This window comes from Haliotis rufescens, unplaced genomic scaffold, assembly GCF_023055435.1.
Source record: "Haliotis rufescens isolate VD_foot unplaced genomic scaffold, xgHalRufe1.0.p SCAF_2, whole genome shotgun sequence".
NCBI classification, from domain to species: domain Eukaryota; kingdom Metazoa; phylum Mollusca; class Gastropoda; order Lepetellida; family Haliotidae; genus Haliotis; species Haliotis rufescens.
The window spans coordinates 74953554-74968514 of NW_025963890.1; the positions used below are offsets into that span (position 1 = coordinate 74953554).

Here is a 14961-nt window from a genome sequence, read left to right on the forward strand (position 1 = left end):
TACATTTACAGCAATAGTGAGGATTGAGAACCATATTGTATACATTTACAGCAATAGTGAGGATTGAAACCATATTGTATACATTTACAGCAATAGTGAGGATTGAGAACCATATTGTGTATATTTACAGCAATAGTGAGGATTGAGACCATATTGTATACATTTACAGCAATAGTGAGGATTGAGACCATATTGTATACATTTACAGCAATAGTGAGGATTGAGAACCATATTGTGTATATTTACAGCAATAGTGAGGATTGAGAACCATATTGTATACATTTACAGCAATAGTGAGGATTGAAACCATATTGTATACATTTACAGCAATAGTGAGGATTGAGAACCATATTGTGTATATTTACAGCAATAGTGAGGATTGAGACCATATTGTATACATTTACAGCAATAGTGAGGATTGAGACCATATTGTATACATTTACAGCAATAGTGAGGATTGAGAACCATATTGTATACATTTACAGCAATAGTGAGGATTGAGAACCATATTGTATACATTTACAGCAATAGTGAGGATTGAGAACCATATTGTATACATTTACAGCAATAGTGAGGATTGAGAACCATATTGTATACATTTACAGCAATAGTGAGGATTGAGAACCATATTGTGTATATTTACAGCAATAGTGAGGATTGAAACCATATTGTATACATTTACAGCAATAGTGAGGATTGAGACCATATTGTGTATATTTACAGCAATAGTGAGGATTGAGAACCATATTGTATACATTTACAGCAATAGTGAGGATTGAGAACCATATTGTATACATTTACAGCAATAGTGAGGATTGAGAACCATATTGTATACATTTACAGCAATAGTGAGGATTGAAACCATATTGTATACATTTACAGCAATAGTGAGGATTGAGAACCATATTGTATACATTTACAGCAATAGTGAGGATTGAAACCATATTGTATACATTTACAGCAATAGTGAGGATTGAGAACCATATTGTATACATTTACAGCAATAGTGAGGATTGAGAACCATATTGTATACATTTACAGCAATAGTGAGGATTGAGAACCATATTGTGTATATTTACAGCAATAGTGAGGATTGAGACCATATTGTATACATTTACAGCATTAGTGAGGATTGAGAACCATATTGTATACATTTACAGCAATAGTGAGGATTGAGAACCATATTGTATACATTTACAGCAATAGTGAGGATTGAGAACCATATTGTATACATTTACAGCAATAGTGATGATTGCGAACCATATTGTATACATTTACAGCAATAGTGATGATTGCGAACCATATTGTATACATTTACAGCAATAGTGAGGATTGAGAACCATATTGTATACATTTACAGCAATAGTGATGATTGCGAACCATATTGTATACATTTACAGCAATAGTGATGATTGCGAACCATATTGTATACATTTACAGCAATAGTGAGGATTGAGAACCATATTGTATACATTTACAGCAATAGTGATGATTGAGAACCATATTGTATACATTTACAGCAATAGTGAGGATTGAGAACCATATTGTATACATTTACAGCAATAGTGATGATTGCGAACCATATTGTGTATATTTACAGCAATAGTGAGGATTGAGAACCATATTGTATACATTTACAGCAATAGTGAGGATTGAGAACCATATTGTATACATTTACAGCAATAGTGAGGATTGAGAACCATATTGTATACATTTACAGCAATAGTGAGGATTGAGAACCATATTGTATACATTTACAGCAATAGTGATGATTGCGAACCATATTGTGTATATTTACAGCAATAGTGAGGATTGAGAACCATATTGTATACATTTACAGCAATAGTGAGGATTGAGACCATATTGTATACATTTACAGCAATAGTGAGGATTGAGACCATATTGTATACATTTACAGCAATAGTGAGGATTGAGAACCATACTGTTTCTATTGACAGCAATAGTGACAATTGAGAACCATACTGTTTCTATTGACAGCAATAGTGATGATTGAGAACCATACTGTTTCTATTGACAGCAATAGTGAGGATTGAGAACCATATTGTTTCTATTGACAGCAATAGTGACAATTGAGAACCATACTGTTTCTATTGACAGCAGTAGTGATGATTGTGAATCATATTGTTTCTATTGACTGCAATAGTGATGATTGCGAACCATATTGTTTCTATTGACTGCAATAGTGATGATTGAGAACCATTCTGTGTTTTATTTACAGCCCTGTGTATGGCACAGATTTCGATGTGTCCAACATGATTGGGGGAACAGTACATCGAGGACAGGGAGGGGACATCGAGGATGCCACGGCCACACAGATCACCTGGGTCATCAGGAAGGATGACGAGGTAAATGTCGGGGAAGGGAGTCAACCTGGGTGGGGTGGGCAGTGGACATATTGGGGGGAGATCAACCCAGGTGTGGCTGGGAGTGGAAGTATCGGGGGGAGATCAACCTGGGTGTGGCAGGGAGTGGAAGTATTTGGGGGAGATCAACCTGGGTGTGGCAGGGAGTGGAAGTATCGGGGGGAGATCAACCTGGGTGTGGCAGGGAGTGAAAGTATCGGGGGGAGATCAACCTGGGTATGGCAGGGAGTGGAAGTATTGGGGGGAGATCAACCTGGGTGTGGCAGGGAGTGAAAGTATTGGGGGAGATCAACCTGGGTACGGCAGGGAGTGAAAGTATCGGGGGGAGATCAACCTGGGTATGGCAGGGAGTGGAAGTATTGGAGGGAGATCAACCTGGGTGTGGCAGGGAGTGAAAGTATTGGGGGAGATCAACCTGGGTGTGGCAGGGAGTGGAAGTATTGGAGGGAGATCAACCTGGGTATGGCAGGGAGTGGAAGTATTGAGGGGAGATCAACCTGGGTGTGGCAGGGAGTGAAAGTATCGGGGGGAGGTCAACCTGGGTATGGCAGGGAGTGGAAGTATTGGGGGGAGATCAACCTGGGTGTGGCAGGGAGTGGAAGTATTGGGGGGAGATCAACCTGGGTATGGCAGGGAGTGAAAGTATTGGGGGAGATCAACCTGGGTATGGCAGGGAGTGGAAGTATTGGGGGGAGATCAACCTGGGTGTGGCAGGGAGTGGAAGTATCGGGGGAGATCAACCTGGGTGTGGCAGGGAGTGGAAGTATTGAGGGAGATCAACCTGGGTGGGGGCAGCAGGGAGTGGAACTATTGGGGGGAGATCAACCTGGGTGTGGCAGGGAGTGGAAGTATTGGGGGGAGATCAACCTGGGTGTGGCAGGGAGTGGAAGTATCGGGGGAGATCAACCTGGGTGGGGGCAGCAGGGAGTGGAACTATTGGGGGGAGATCAACCTGGGTGGGGGCAGGCGCAGTCTGAATGTGTGAGGTATCTGTACTGTGACACTGTGTTACAGATTCTAGAGGCAGTGAAGGCGTGGGAGCTGGAGGTGATCAACCTGGCCCGCCAGGGCATTGTGCAGACCCTGGAGGTGTACGTGTACGCCTCTCGCAGGTAAGATAATACTTGCAGGTGAAACTACAGACTGAATGTATTTCTTATCTTGCATGTCTAATTTGTTCATCGTTATTGCAACTGAATTGATCAATATGAACTATATGGTACTTGGTAGCATCTTGTCCAAATGTCAGCATGTACAGTGAATGGAAGGGTAGCATCTGCAACCATATCTGTTGTAGTTTTGACGATGAAGGTTACGGCGCCATTAACAAGGACACAAATCTTCTGTCTGCGGGATTCAGCATCGTGTTCGTGTTCGTCATGCTGTCTCTTGGGAAGTTCAACATGGTGGAGCAAAGGGTTCGTTACTTCACGTATCAGAGCATCTTCCCGAGGCAAGGAAGTTAACGGAACATAGAAATCCAGTTTCCACTCTTGCCGAACTAGGCTTGAATTTCCTGGCTCGATTGTAGCGCCACCAGTGGCTGTTATGAGTTACATATCTTCTATGTCCCTCCTACTGACCAATCAGATTCCACCTTTCATATCATTTGCTTCAAACAAAATGGAGGCTTCCTGTCAAGATGATCTGATCGATAAATTTTTCTTTTGTAATAATACAGACCTTACCTCGTGAAGTGCATCAAATCACATGAGCACCTTGATAAGAATCATGAAAAGATTTGGAAAATAGCTGTTGACGTCCAGTTGACTGTACAGATGCTTTGCAAATTCTTCAGTTGACCGACATCTGCATGTGGAAATCCATGTTGTTTACAAACTGGATGTCTAGTTCGTAACACAATTTTGATTCGACTATGCAGAGACTCGTTAGTTCAGCAAAAATGTCACTCCGAAATCCCAGCCCTGTTCGGCAAGGGGGGAATTTGGACTTCTTAGTCAGGTAACTCCCTTGCCTCAGAAAGATGGTATCAGAGTTGTTTGCGTAGGATCGCACAGAATGCCCAGTTGTTCTGGGTGTACTGTGTAGTGTTACATACCTTTGTCTTGCCAGAAACCTATCATGCTGGGTCCAATCCCTGAAGAGAATTGACAGAGATCTGACAGATTATTATCTTTATTTCAATGGTATCATTTTGGGCTAATTTTCAATTAAAGTTGATTTGTTGATGTGTACTACTCAAAAGAAGTTAAAGAACACCTGATTCTTACATATTACTGTAATTGATCTGTCACGCCATTGTTTCAGATATACCTCTCCCTCATTGGTTTGTTCAGTGTTGGCTTAGCAATACTATTTGCCTATGGACTAGCCACAGCCTTTGATGTTATATACGGCCCCATACAGTCTATTATGCCATTTCTTCTGCTAGGTAAGTTTTTTTTTAGTCACAGATTTATTGGGATAGAAAGATACAGTTGTGAAAACAAAGCATTGGGCATGGCTGAGCCAAATTATTATCTCAATTGTTTCTTTTTAAATCGATACTGTTATGAGTCCTCGTATGTCATAACCGCCTCTGTGATGTCGTGGGTAGAGCGTCTGCTTGAAGAGTGGAAGGTGGGTGGTTTGATCCCCAGCTGCATCGAACCCTCAGATGTTGAAACATTGTACTTGTTGTGTACCCTTGTGCTCGGGATTATAGGGTTAAAACAAGGAATGGTTGGCTTGGAGTCGGTACACTGAGTCTGAGTGGGGTATCCATGTCGCTATGTAAGTTAAGGCACATTTCACCCACCCCTCAGAAGTCTCAGAACACAGTCCTATACCTGACCTCCATGACATCACCAGGTACTGACAAACAAACATCCAACTGGTTGTGGGGGCTAGTTACCTTTCACTGTCCGGACCTAAGCAAGATCACTGGTGTCATTGCAGTAGTACAAACTGAAAGCTGAAATTCGCAATACTGTTTACAAGTGCAACAGGAGTGCTACTAAACTGTTTTTCTTCTATATACATGTACTACACTGTTTTGATATAGAGGTTATCACGCGAGTGTGCTTGGGGATGGTAAATGTCCTGCATTAGGAATAAACATTGTATTTAGCGAGCCTTGGCGAGCTAAATACATAGTGTTTATTCCTAATACAGGATATTTACCATCCCCAAACACACAAGCCGAGAAACCTACCCATTATATGATAAAAGTACATATTAGACAAAACCTCACTTTTGAAGATCCGGGGTTGAATAGGTTTTCAGCAACCCATGCTTGCTGTGAAAGGCGACTATGCTTGTCGTAAGACGCAACTAAAAGGATCGGGTGGTCAGGCTTGCTGACTTGGCTGATGCATGTCATTGAATCCCAATTGAGTAGATTGATGATGTCATGATGTCAATCAATGGATTGTCTGGTCCAGATTCGATTATTTACATTACCGACCGCCGTCATATACCTGGATTATTGCTGAGTGCTGCGTTAAACAACAAGCAAACAAACAAGACAAAACCTTGTAACCGTGATTACATAGCTGATAGGGGGAAAATAACGAATATTTTAGCACATCCTTTGTTTAAAATTGAATGTTGGAACTTTAGCGTTAAAACCAATTTATTGATAGTGGGATAGGGGTTTCGGAAAATAGATGCCCCCCCCTCACTGGTCACGGGAGGGATAGCAGGCAGCCAGCCAGCTCTATTTCAAATGCTGTATATTGCATATGTGTAATTTTAATACATTAAAGGGGTAATGTGAACAGTCCCACATCCCAGAGTTGTGTGTACATGCAGTTCGAGCGTCACTCCTGTGTATAAGTGTGAAACACGCTCACCACAGACTCACAGTCAATCTATATTCCTAATATGATATTTATGACACAAACGTGATCAGCTTATGGTCTCTGTGTATGAAGAATGTTGGTATGATGTCCTCAGGTATCGGTGTGGACGACATGTTTGTCATCGTGGAGGCTTGGAAGAATCTCACCTTGGAGGAGCAGTTGCTTCCCTTGCCACAGAGAGTCGCGGTGATGATGAAACACGCTGGCGTGTCGGTCACCGTCACATCAATCACAGACATCGTAGCATTTGGAATAGGTGCATCAACTGTAAGTTGGCATCATCCCACTGATAGGTACAGAGGGTGCCTGTTCGCACAAACGCCATATAATAAAGACGCATATGACAGAAACACAACTTCTGAAAAATCTTTCATTGACAAAGACAAGTTTTTGTTTCAATTGTACAGTAAATATATAACAATTTTATTCAAGAGCAAAGTAAAATCATTTTTAATACTCTTTATGCAAATCAACTCTTCAACCGTATGGTAACGCGGTGCATTTTGCTGTTTAATGAGTTTTGAAAATTTGGGATTTCAGGAAAATATTGTTCCAGGAAGAGAAATATTGTTGCTTTAGGTTTTGACCCCAAAATAATTCTTCACTGGATTTCCTGCACAAATGTAGTGTTGTGAGGCCACAGCATATGGGGCTTCTCGTCTGGAGGTAGCTAATGTTGTGTGTTATTGAAGGAAAGAACTTGAAGCAATGACAAGAATATACTGGATGTATCTGAGTGGTCAGTCTGACGTCTGGTGTATTTGTCTACAGGTCATCCCAGCTGTCAGTGCCTTCTGTGTCTATGCAGCCTTGGGCATCTTGGCTCTGTACATCAGGGTGTCTTCATTCTTATCACAATATGCTGCATGGGATTTCCATGCTAACTTTATGCGCTAATCCTGCACGAGCCAAATGGTGCATCTCAAGTCATGGATCTATGACGTCATTCTTATTCGTGTATTTGTCTACAGGTCATCCCAGCTCTCAGTGCCTTCTGTATCTATGCAGCCTTGGGCATCCTGGCTCTGTACGTCCTGCAGTCGACGTTTTTTGTTGCGTGTTTATCACTGGACCAGAAGCGCAGAGAATCACATCGGAACGCCTGCATCTGCTGCTACAAACACAAGGACTACCAACCCAACGCCTGCAGCCAGAGATCCTTCATGCCCAAGTTCATGGAGAAGTACTACGGCAGAGCTCTGATGAAACTACCTGTAAAAGTGAGGATATACTCACCTTTGTTATCAAATACTGATTTTACCATGACTCTGATGGATGATATAATTTAGTTTGTTAATTTTACAAAATTTGAAGTCGTTCATGACCACACTTCTTACCACATCACTGCACTGAATATGTGTGAAGGAGAAAGAATCTGGTTAAAATCTGAGACAAACCTGTTTTGTGTTTAAATTTTGAGGTTCTTAAACACCGCTAAATGTTACCTTTAAGACCGAACAAGTTACTGTTTTTTTAATTAATGATGAACCAAAGTAGTTCAATCATTTGCTGCCACAAACATATTTACAGCAGAAGCATCAGGTCAAGCAGTGAACTGTGTTGTTTATTGGGAGCTTGCTATGTAGATGTCATTGTTTCACCTCGTGTACGGTGAATCTGATGTCACAATAAACTCACATTACATTTTTCACAATATTTTCATACTCTCATTCATTTCATGATTTACATTTTGTTTGTTTCTTTATTTAACTTCGCACTCAGCAATATTCCAGCTATATGATGGCGGTCTGTAAATAATCGAGTCTGGACCAGACAATCCAGTGATTGACATCATGAGCATCAATCCACACAATTGGCATACGATAACATGCATCAACCAAGTCAGCGAGCCTGACCGCCCGATCTCGTTAGTCCATCTAGAATATTCCTACGTGTGTTGTTAAACGACAAACAAACACACCCTATATCCCTCGGTTCCAGATACTAGTGATTGTGACGACGCTGGGCCTGCTTGGGGTGTTCATGTGGCGGTTCATCCTACTGAGGCAAGACTTCGACCTCGTCAACTACATTCCCAATGATTCCTACGCCTTTGCTTTTGTGAAGGCCAAAGAAAAATATTTCCCCGATGAAGGAATAGACACAGCTGTATACTTTGGTGAGTATATTGTATTAAAGATGGCCTGAGGTGATCCTTTCTGACCTTTAGTTGCCATGGTATTTCTATACATGTGAACAATGGGCACAGTAAGGCCATTGATTATTCAATTTTGTCCCTCCCACCCAACCATAATTTTCTTGATGATATGTTGCTATGGTGATGTTTTCTAGGAGGATTCAACTACTATGAACACTCTCAGTCTCTCGACGCTGCTTACAAGTTTGTGAGTGAGAGCCAGTACACCCAGAATGGCACCGTCACCAGCTGGTTCCAGGTCTTCCAGGATTGGAGGAGAAGGAATGGTGGGTACACAGGTCCATGTGTGTTTTTATGTTCAATTGGCATCTTCAAGTGGCTGTAGTTTCAATGAAGACAGGGTTGACATATGGATTTCAAGTTATTTGTTCTTTCAGTGTAATGTGTTTTTGGTACAAATGCTTGTTAATGAGTGGATACGAAACTTCCCCTTGAATACGAATCTGCCGTCGCTTGCAAATTTGGGAATGACTTTACAACGGCCATTTTGGTTTGCTTTTGTCTGGCAGTTAGAGACAATGTGCGAGTACATGGCCTGTGTTGCTGGTGTATAAAGAACCCATGTCTGTCTGTTTTAACAATGTTCATTCCATTGTCAAACAAGTCATCAAGTTAGGTAAAAGAATATAACAAGGCTGTTCCTGCATGCGACCACAAAACACTTCCTACCATTTATGCAGGTTACTTCCAGTCACAGAATGATGACAAGCCTCCTTCAGTCCCACAAGGATCCACTTGTCATGGGTTTGAATCCAAGACTATGATGGGCCCTGTTCACCTCCAACCTACATCTCATGGTTTATTCTCCCTGCAGTGTTTTATTGTTTTATCTCTATTGCTTCCTATTTCAACCCGACACATGACACTAAAATACTGTTCAAAGCCATGTTAAACTCAACATGCTCTATTACTGCGGTACCAGGTAGATTTATCTCCCTTGGTTACTCTCTGAGACTTGGCCAACATTGGACTTGTGCAGTGGACTGTGTAGACACACTTGCCGGCTACAATGAAAGGTTTGAATAAAGTGTAATGATTTGAAAAACAATGAAACATCAAAAGAAAAGTTCCCCAGCGCTCCACCTTGCTGCAATAGGTGACAAGTTCAGCTTGGATGCCTGCATTGTGTGCCCTGGCACATTGTGTATTCTCATGTCAGGTGCTCATGACATCAACCACAGATTTACATGTGCTTGGCTTGATTGCTTACAGACCATTGTGATATTAATCTGGAATACTGTGTACAGTCAGCAAAAACAACTTCATTGAGTCGCTGTGGTAACTTTTGTATACATTGGTTACCATTGACGTGGGAATAAGTTGGTCCCAATGGCCGCCATATATGAACAGTACTCAGATGGCTGACCACAGACCAGACCCCATCCTTCCAACTTCCCCCATCGTTAGAATCCGAGTAGAGAGTAGGTCTTCAGGAATCCATGCTTCTTGTAAGAGGCGACTAACGGGATTGGGTGGTCAGGCTCGCTCACTTGGTTGATGCATGTCATTGTATCCAAATTGTGTGGATTGATGCTCATGATGTCAATCACTGGATTGTCTGGTCCAGACTCGATTATTTACGGACCGCCATCATATAGCTGGAATATTGCTGAGTGCAAAGTTAAACAAAGAAACAAACAAAATGTAAATCATGAAATGAATGAGAGTATGAATGCGGTCTGCTTCGACCCGAACATCGGTGTGACATTGACTTTGTTTCAGATTAAAGTATTCAAATACTTTTTGGCTCTTTCAGTGTATTTAGAATATATCACATCTGACATTTGAGAAAGCTATGTCGTACTGTGACTTCCACATGTATGCATCAAAAGTAGAATTTGGACTCTAGGAGTACGTGGTATAATCCAAGTCCATGTTGGTGCCTATTTCAATGAGTTGATGGTCCATTCGAATGAGTTGATGGTCCATTTGAATGAGTTGATGGTCCATTTGAATGAGTTGATGGTCCATTTGAATGAGTTGATGACTATTTGAATGAGTTGATGGTCCATTTGAATGAGTTGATGGTCCATTTGAATGAGTTGATGACTATTTCAATGAATTGGTGACTATTTCAAGGAGGTTATGCCTAGTTCAGTGAATCTAATAAAGGTTCTTTAAAGTTGAATCTTATAACATCTTCAATATTTTCATGAATGATATGCATCTTTATTAAATATTATATCCATTTTGTATTTTATCAAATGTTTTATTGAATTTTATTAGAATTTGTGGAAGTAATTTGAAAGCCTATGGTGACATCTGTCCTTGTGTTATCCTAATATGGATGAAATATTAACGATGCAACATTAAATGTTAGCTGTGTGTTATTGTTTCAACCTGCTTTACAGATACTGACGGTACTACAACTAGTAAGTGAAATATGAGGTTGTTTATATTCCTAACCTTGCAACTAAATCTTTTCTGTCCTAATACTCTGTACTAACCTCCTGTCCTGCATGCCAGGTCTGCATGTCGGATCACAGACTTCCGTGCTGTGAGCACCATCATAGGATGTTGTTCAGTTTTACTGTTGTTTTCAGTCAGTGTTGAAATACTTTTAAGAGAATTGTAAAGACAGTGAAACCTCATTAACTTGAAATTCTTGAAATAAAAAATATATATACTGCTCTACATTTGACAGGGATAATGTTTATCATTCTGTGATACACAAACTGATTGGCATATGTCAAGTATGTATGTAATGAATGTGACATATCTGATTATCCCTGTCAAAAGTGAGTAGTTTGTCTGGCACGGCTGACCCAGTGGTACGAGGCACTCTCATTCTCTTAACATGCAGAATCGTGTCCCTTAGTTGTGCCAGGATCTGATGATCATGGGTTTGAATCTTATATTTGTCTTGATTATATTTTGAGCTGACCCGCCAGGGGTGAATCTGAAATCACTCATTCACTCGTCAAAAATATGTCAAGTTATCATTTGTTTGGGAGAAGTAGGGTGCTGCTTTAAGACGCTGGCGCTGATTAGGATTCTGACCGCTAGGACTTTAAGGCAACATCATCGTAAACAATATATCAGGTTAAAGAGGTTTCACTGCACTCTGATAAAATTCAAAATTATTTTGAAGTTATAAAATAGCTTAGTTCGAAATCTTCAAACAGCTCAAATCCAAAATGCTTTTTTAGCATCTGACATATCTACCTTTTTTTTAAAAAGTTTTCTCAGGGGGCAATGTTTTTTGTATGCATATTTGCTTAACAGATTATCAATAATCAACGTTTTCTACTTCTGGTTTCAAGTTCAATGTTTATTTGTTTGAATTATTTGTTGTTTGTTTCATATATTTTGCTTTGTCATGGTAGCAGGAAGGTCACTAGCAGCTAATAGATATCTTCTTTAGTTGCCTTGTGCTTGTCTTAATATTAGCCTTGCATAGTTTCAAGAAATATCTGGACTAACATTAAAGGTGCAACATCACATTTGCATGGCCTAATATTTTGGCTGATGTATTTTGGCAAAGTCACATTTCATGCTGCGTAAAGATGACATATTCTTATATGAATCTCCCTTTTCGGATTCCGGGTTGGAATAGGTCCCCTCTGGTTGGAATAGGTCCTCCATGGGATTCTGGGTTAGAATGGTTACTTGGATTAGAATAGGTCCTCCTAGGTTAGAATAGGTCCTCCTGGGTTGGAATAGGTCCTCTGGGTTAGAATAGGTCCTCCTGGGTTGGAATAGGTCCTCCTGGGTTGGAATAGGTCCTCTGGGTTAGAATAGGTCCTCCTGGGTTGGAATAGGTCCTCTGGGTTAGGATAGGTCCCCCATGGGATTCTGGGTTAGAATGGTTACTTGGATTAGAATAGGTCCTCCTGGGTTGGAATAGATCCTCCTGGGTTGGAATAGGTCCTCCTGAGTTGGAATAGGTCCTCCTGGGTTGGAATAGGTCCTCCTGGGTTGGAATAGGTCCTCCTGAGTTGGAATAGGTCCTCTGGGTTTGAATAGATCCTCCTGGGTCGGAATAGGTCCTCCTGGGTTGGAATAGGTCCTCCTGAGTTGGAATAGGTCCTCCTGGGTTGGAATAGGTCCTCCTGGGTTGGAATAGGTCCTCCTGAGTTGGAATAGGTCCTCTGGGTTTGAATAGATCCTCCTGGGTCGGAATAGGTCCTCCTGGGTTGGAATAGGTCCTCCTGGGTCTGAATAGGTCCTCTGGGTTAGAATAGGTCCTCCTGGGTTGGAATAGGTCCTCCTGGGTTGGAATAGGTCCTCCTGGGTTGGATGAGGTCCTCCTGGGTTGGAATAGATCCTCCTGGGTTGGAATAGGTCCTCCTGGGTTGGAATAGGTCCTCTGGGTTAGAATAGATCCTCCTGGGTTGGAATAGTTCCTCTGGGTTAGAATAGGTCCTCCTGGGTTGGAATAGGTCCTCCTGGGTTGGAATAGGTCCTCCTGGGTTGGATGAGGTCCTCCTGGGTTGGAATAGATCCTCCTGGGTTGATATAGGTCCTCCTGGGTTGGAATAGGTCCTCTGGGTTAGAATAGATCCTCCTGGGTTGGAATAGTTCCTCTGGGTTAGAATAGGTCCTCCTGGGTTTGGAATAGATCCTCCTTGGTTGGAATAGGTCCTCCTTGGTATGAATAGCTCCTCCTGGGTTAGAATAGGTCCTCTGGGTTGGAATAGGTCCTCCTGGGTTGGAATAGGTCCTCTGGGTTAGAATAGATCCTCCTGGGTTAGAATAGGTCCCCCGTGGGATTCTGGGTTAGAATAAGTCCCCTCCAGTTAGAAGAGGCCCCCCATGGAAGAGCCCCCCCCCCCCCCCCCCCCCTGCCCCAGAAAGGTGACTAAATGGATTGATTGGTCCGACTCAGTTACTCTGGTTGATAGCATGCCATTGTAGTCTGACAGCATGTAACATTGCATGTTATATCAATCACTTGGTCGTCTGGTCCTTACTCATTTGTTAACAGGTCAGCAATTTTTAGCTGGGATATAGCTGAGTGAGGCAGTAAACAACCAAAACAGCCAAAAAAAGATGAATCTAGTTTCACCCAATGAACATTTGGGATGACCCATATATTGACTCATATTTTCATACATGGAGGGATGTGTACATACTGTATGCCAGTAAGAGACTTTGATATTCGATTAGCTCATGGTATTTTATTTCTGGAAAATATCACTTGTTCCAGAAAAAAATCATATCCTCAGCTTTTATACCAAACAGGAATTGTTGGATAGACAAGCTTGATGTCCTGAAACGAAATGTGTTGTAAACATTTGTAAATTGTTCAGCTCTCGGTTCATAGAAAAATTTGAAACAGTAACAGAAGATATATCTGATCTCTTACAAACATTCCAGACTCCCCCAGAATATTGAGTGGCAGGTCACCATTTGTTTGCCCTTTAAAGTAAAGCTAAACAAACACCCCAAAATATCAACTGAATTTTCTCCAAGAATCAAACATCTAAAAATTATGGACAAAGATATTTTTGATTGCTGTGGTTCATTAAGTCTGATGGTCAGGTGGGTCCGATGGTTTGATTCCGTCTTCAACAGGATGTCTTGCAGAGTAATATTCAAAACTTGAAGTCCTCATACAAGCTGAAATTGAAAAAACTGTTTTGAACTTTTTTTGAAAACTGTTAAAGCTTGGAGTATGTTGATCACAATCTGATGTTGAGATGAAACAATATCCTTCATTTATGGAAACTCTCAGCGGAAAGACATCACAAAGAATTGTTTATAAAATGCAGACATTGCCACCAGTCTGCTTGCTCTCTGTAACAATCTTGTTCTAAATCCCCTGATTTAACTATTGACTCGTGCAGTGATGTTACAGGTATGGTCCCGACTTCTGAGGCCGAGTTCTACAACTTGATGTACACGTTCCTCACAGGCCCTGGCGTACAGCTGGCCAGATATGTCAAGATGAACTCCACGCTTCCACCAATAAGTATAGAGGTGAGCTGGACGGTGACTGATTTGTGTGTAGGACCCATAGCTCACAATACAATCACCTAATATAATATTCTGAGATATTTATGAAAGATTTTGAGAAGTTTGGGAGATAAAATGCAATTCAAAAGGTTGAGGACCCATACCGTCAATAAACAATTACTACTATTATTTTTTTTTTTAATTCCATATTTGAATACACTTTGCCATTTAGAAAGTGGTCAAATGTAACAAATGTTATATTTGGGATAACATTTCCTTAGTAAAGTACAAATTCAAGTACTTTTGGGGGTTAAGTCCCGTCCGGGATTCGAACCCACACTGCTAGAGTGAGGCACCAAATCGCCAATTGAGACACCAATTATCCCAGATCGTCCTAACTGCCTCAATTTGGGGTTGATAACTGTTTACCTGAATATCCCGCCGTCATATAGCCGGATTAGTGCTGAGTGCGGCGTTAAACAACAAACAAACAACAACATGAATATCATGTTCCAGGCTTCGTACATGACACTGCGGCACACTTTACAACCAGACTCATCAGATGAAATAGCAGCAATGGAAAATTTACGTTCCATCATCGACGACATCCGCTTCCCACAATACTCCGGTGCAGATCTGCCCAAATACCAGGCGTTTGCCTACTCTCGGAATTACCTGACATACGAGACTAACAAGGTTTGTGTCACTGTGTGTGAGT

General features: G+C 41.3%; 1 protein-coding gene across 5 annotated transcripts in view; it reads left to right on the forward strand.

The window, feature by feature from the left end:
- Nucleotides 1-14961, forward strand: part of LOC124133275 (protein patched homolog 1-like) — a 35940-nt gene that overhangs the window by 8650 nt on the left and 12329 nt on the right. For 4 of the 5 annotated variants that reach the window (XM_046497631.2, XM_046497633.2, XM_046497634.2 and 1 more), the window contains exons 5-15: nucleotides 2240-2366; nucleotides 3399-3496; nucleotides 3682-3802; nucleotides 4653-4776; nucleotides 6282-6454; nucleotides 7159-7407; nucleotides 8129-8306; nucleotides 8480-8611; nucleotides 10697-10717; nucleotides 14146-14267; nucleotides 14760-14939. In XM_046497631.2, coding sequence (XP_046353587.2) covers nucleotides 2240-2366; nucleotides 3399-3496; nucleotides 3682-3802; nucleotides 4653-4776; nucleotides 6282-6454; nucleotides 7159-7407; nucleotides 8129-8306; nucleotides 8480-8611; nucleotides 10697-10717; nucleotides 14146-14267; nucleotides 14760-14939 — 1525 coding nt within the window. The remainder of the gene's footprint in view (nucleotides 1-2239; nucleotides 2367-3398; nucleotides 3497-3681; nucleotides 3803-4652; nucleotides 4777-6281; nucleotides 6455-7158; nucleotides 7408-8128; nucleotides 8307-8479; nucleotides 8612-10696; nucleotides 10718-14145; nucleotides 14268-14759; nucleotides 14940-14961) is intronic. The other variant, XM_046497632.2, reaches the window with a different exon arrangement.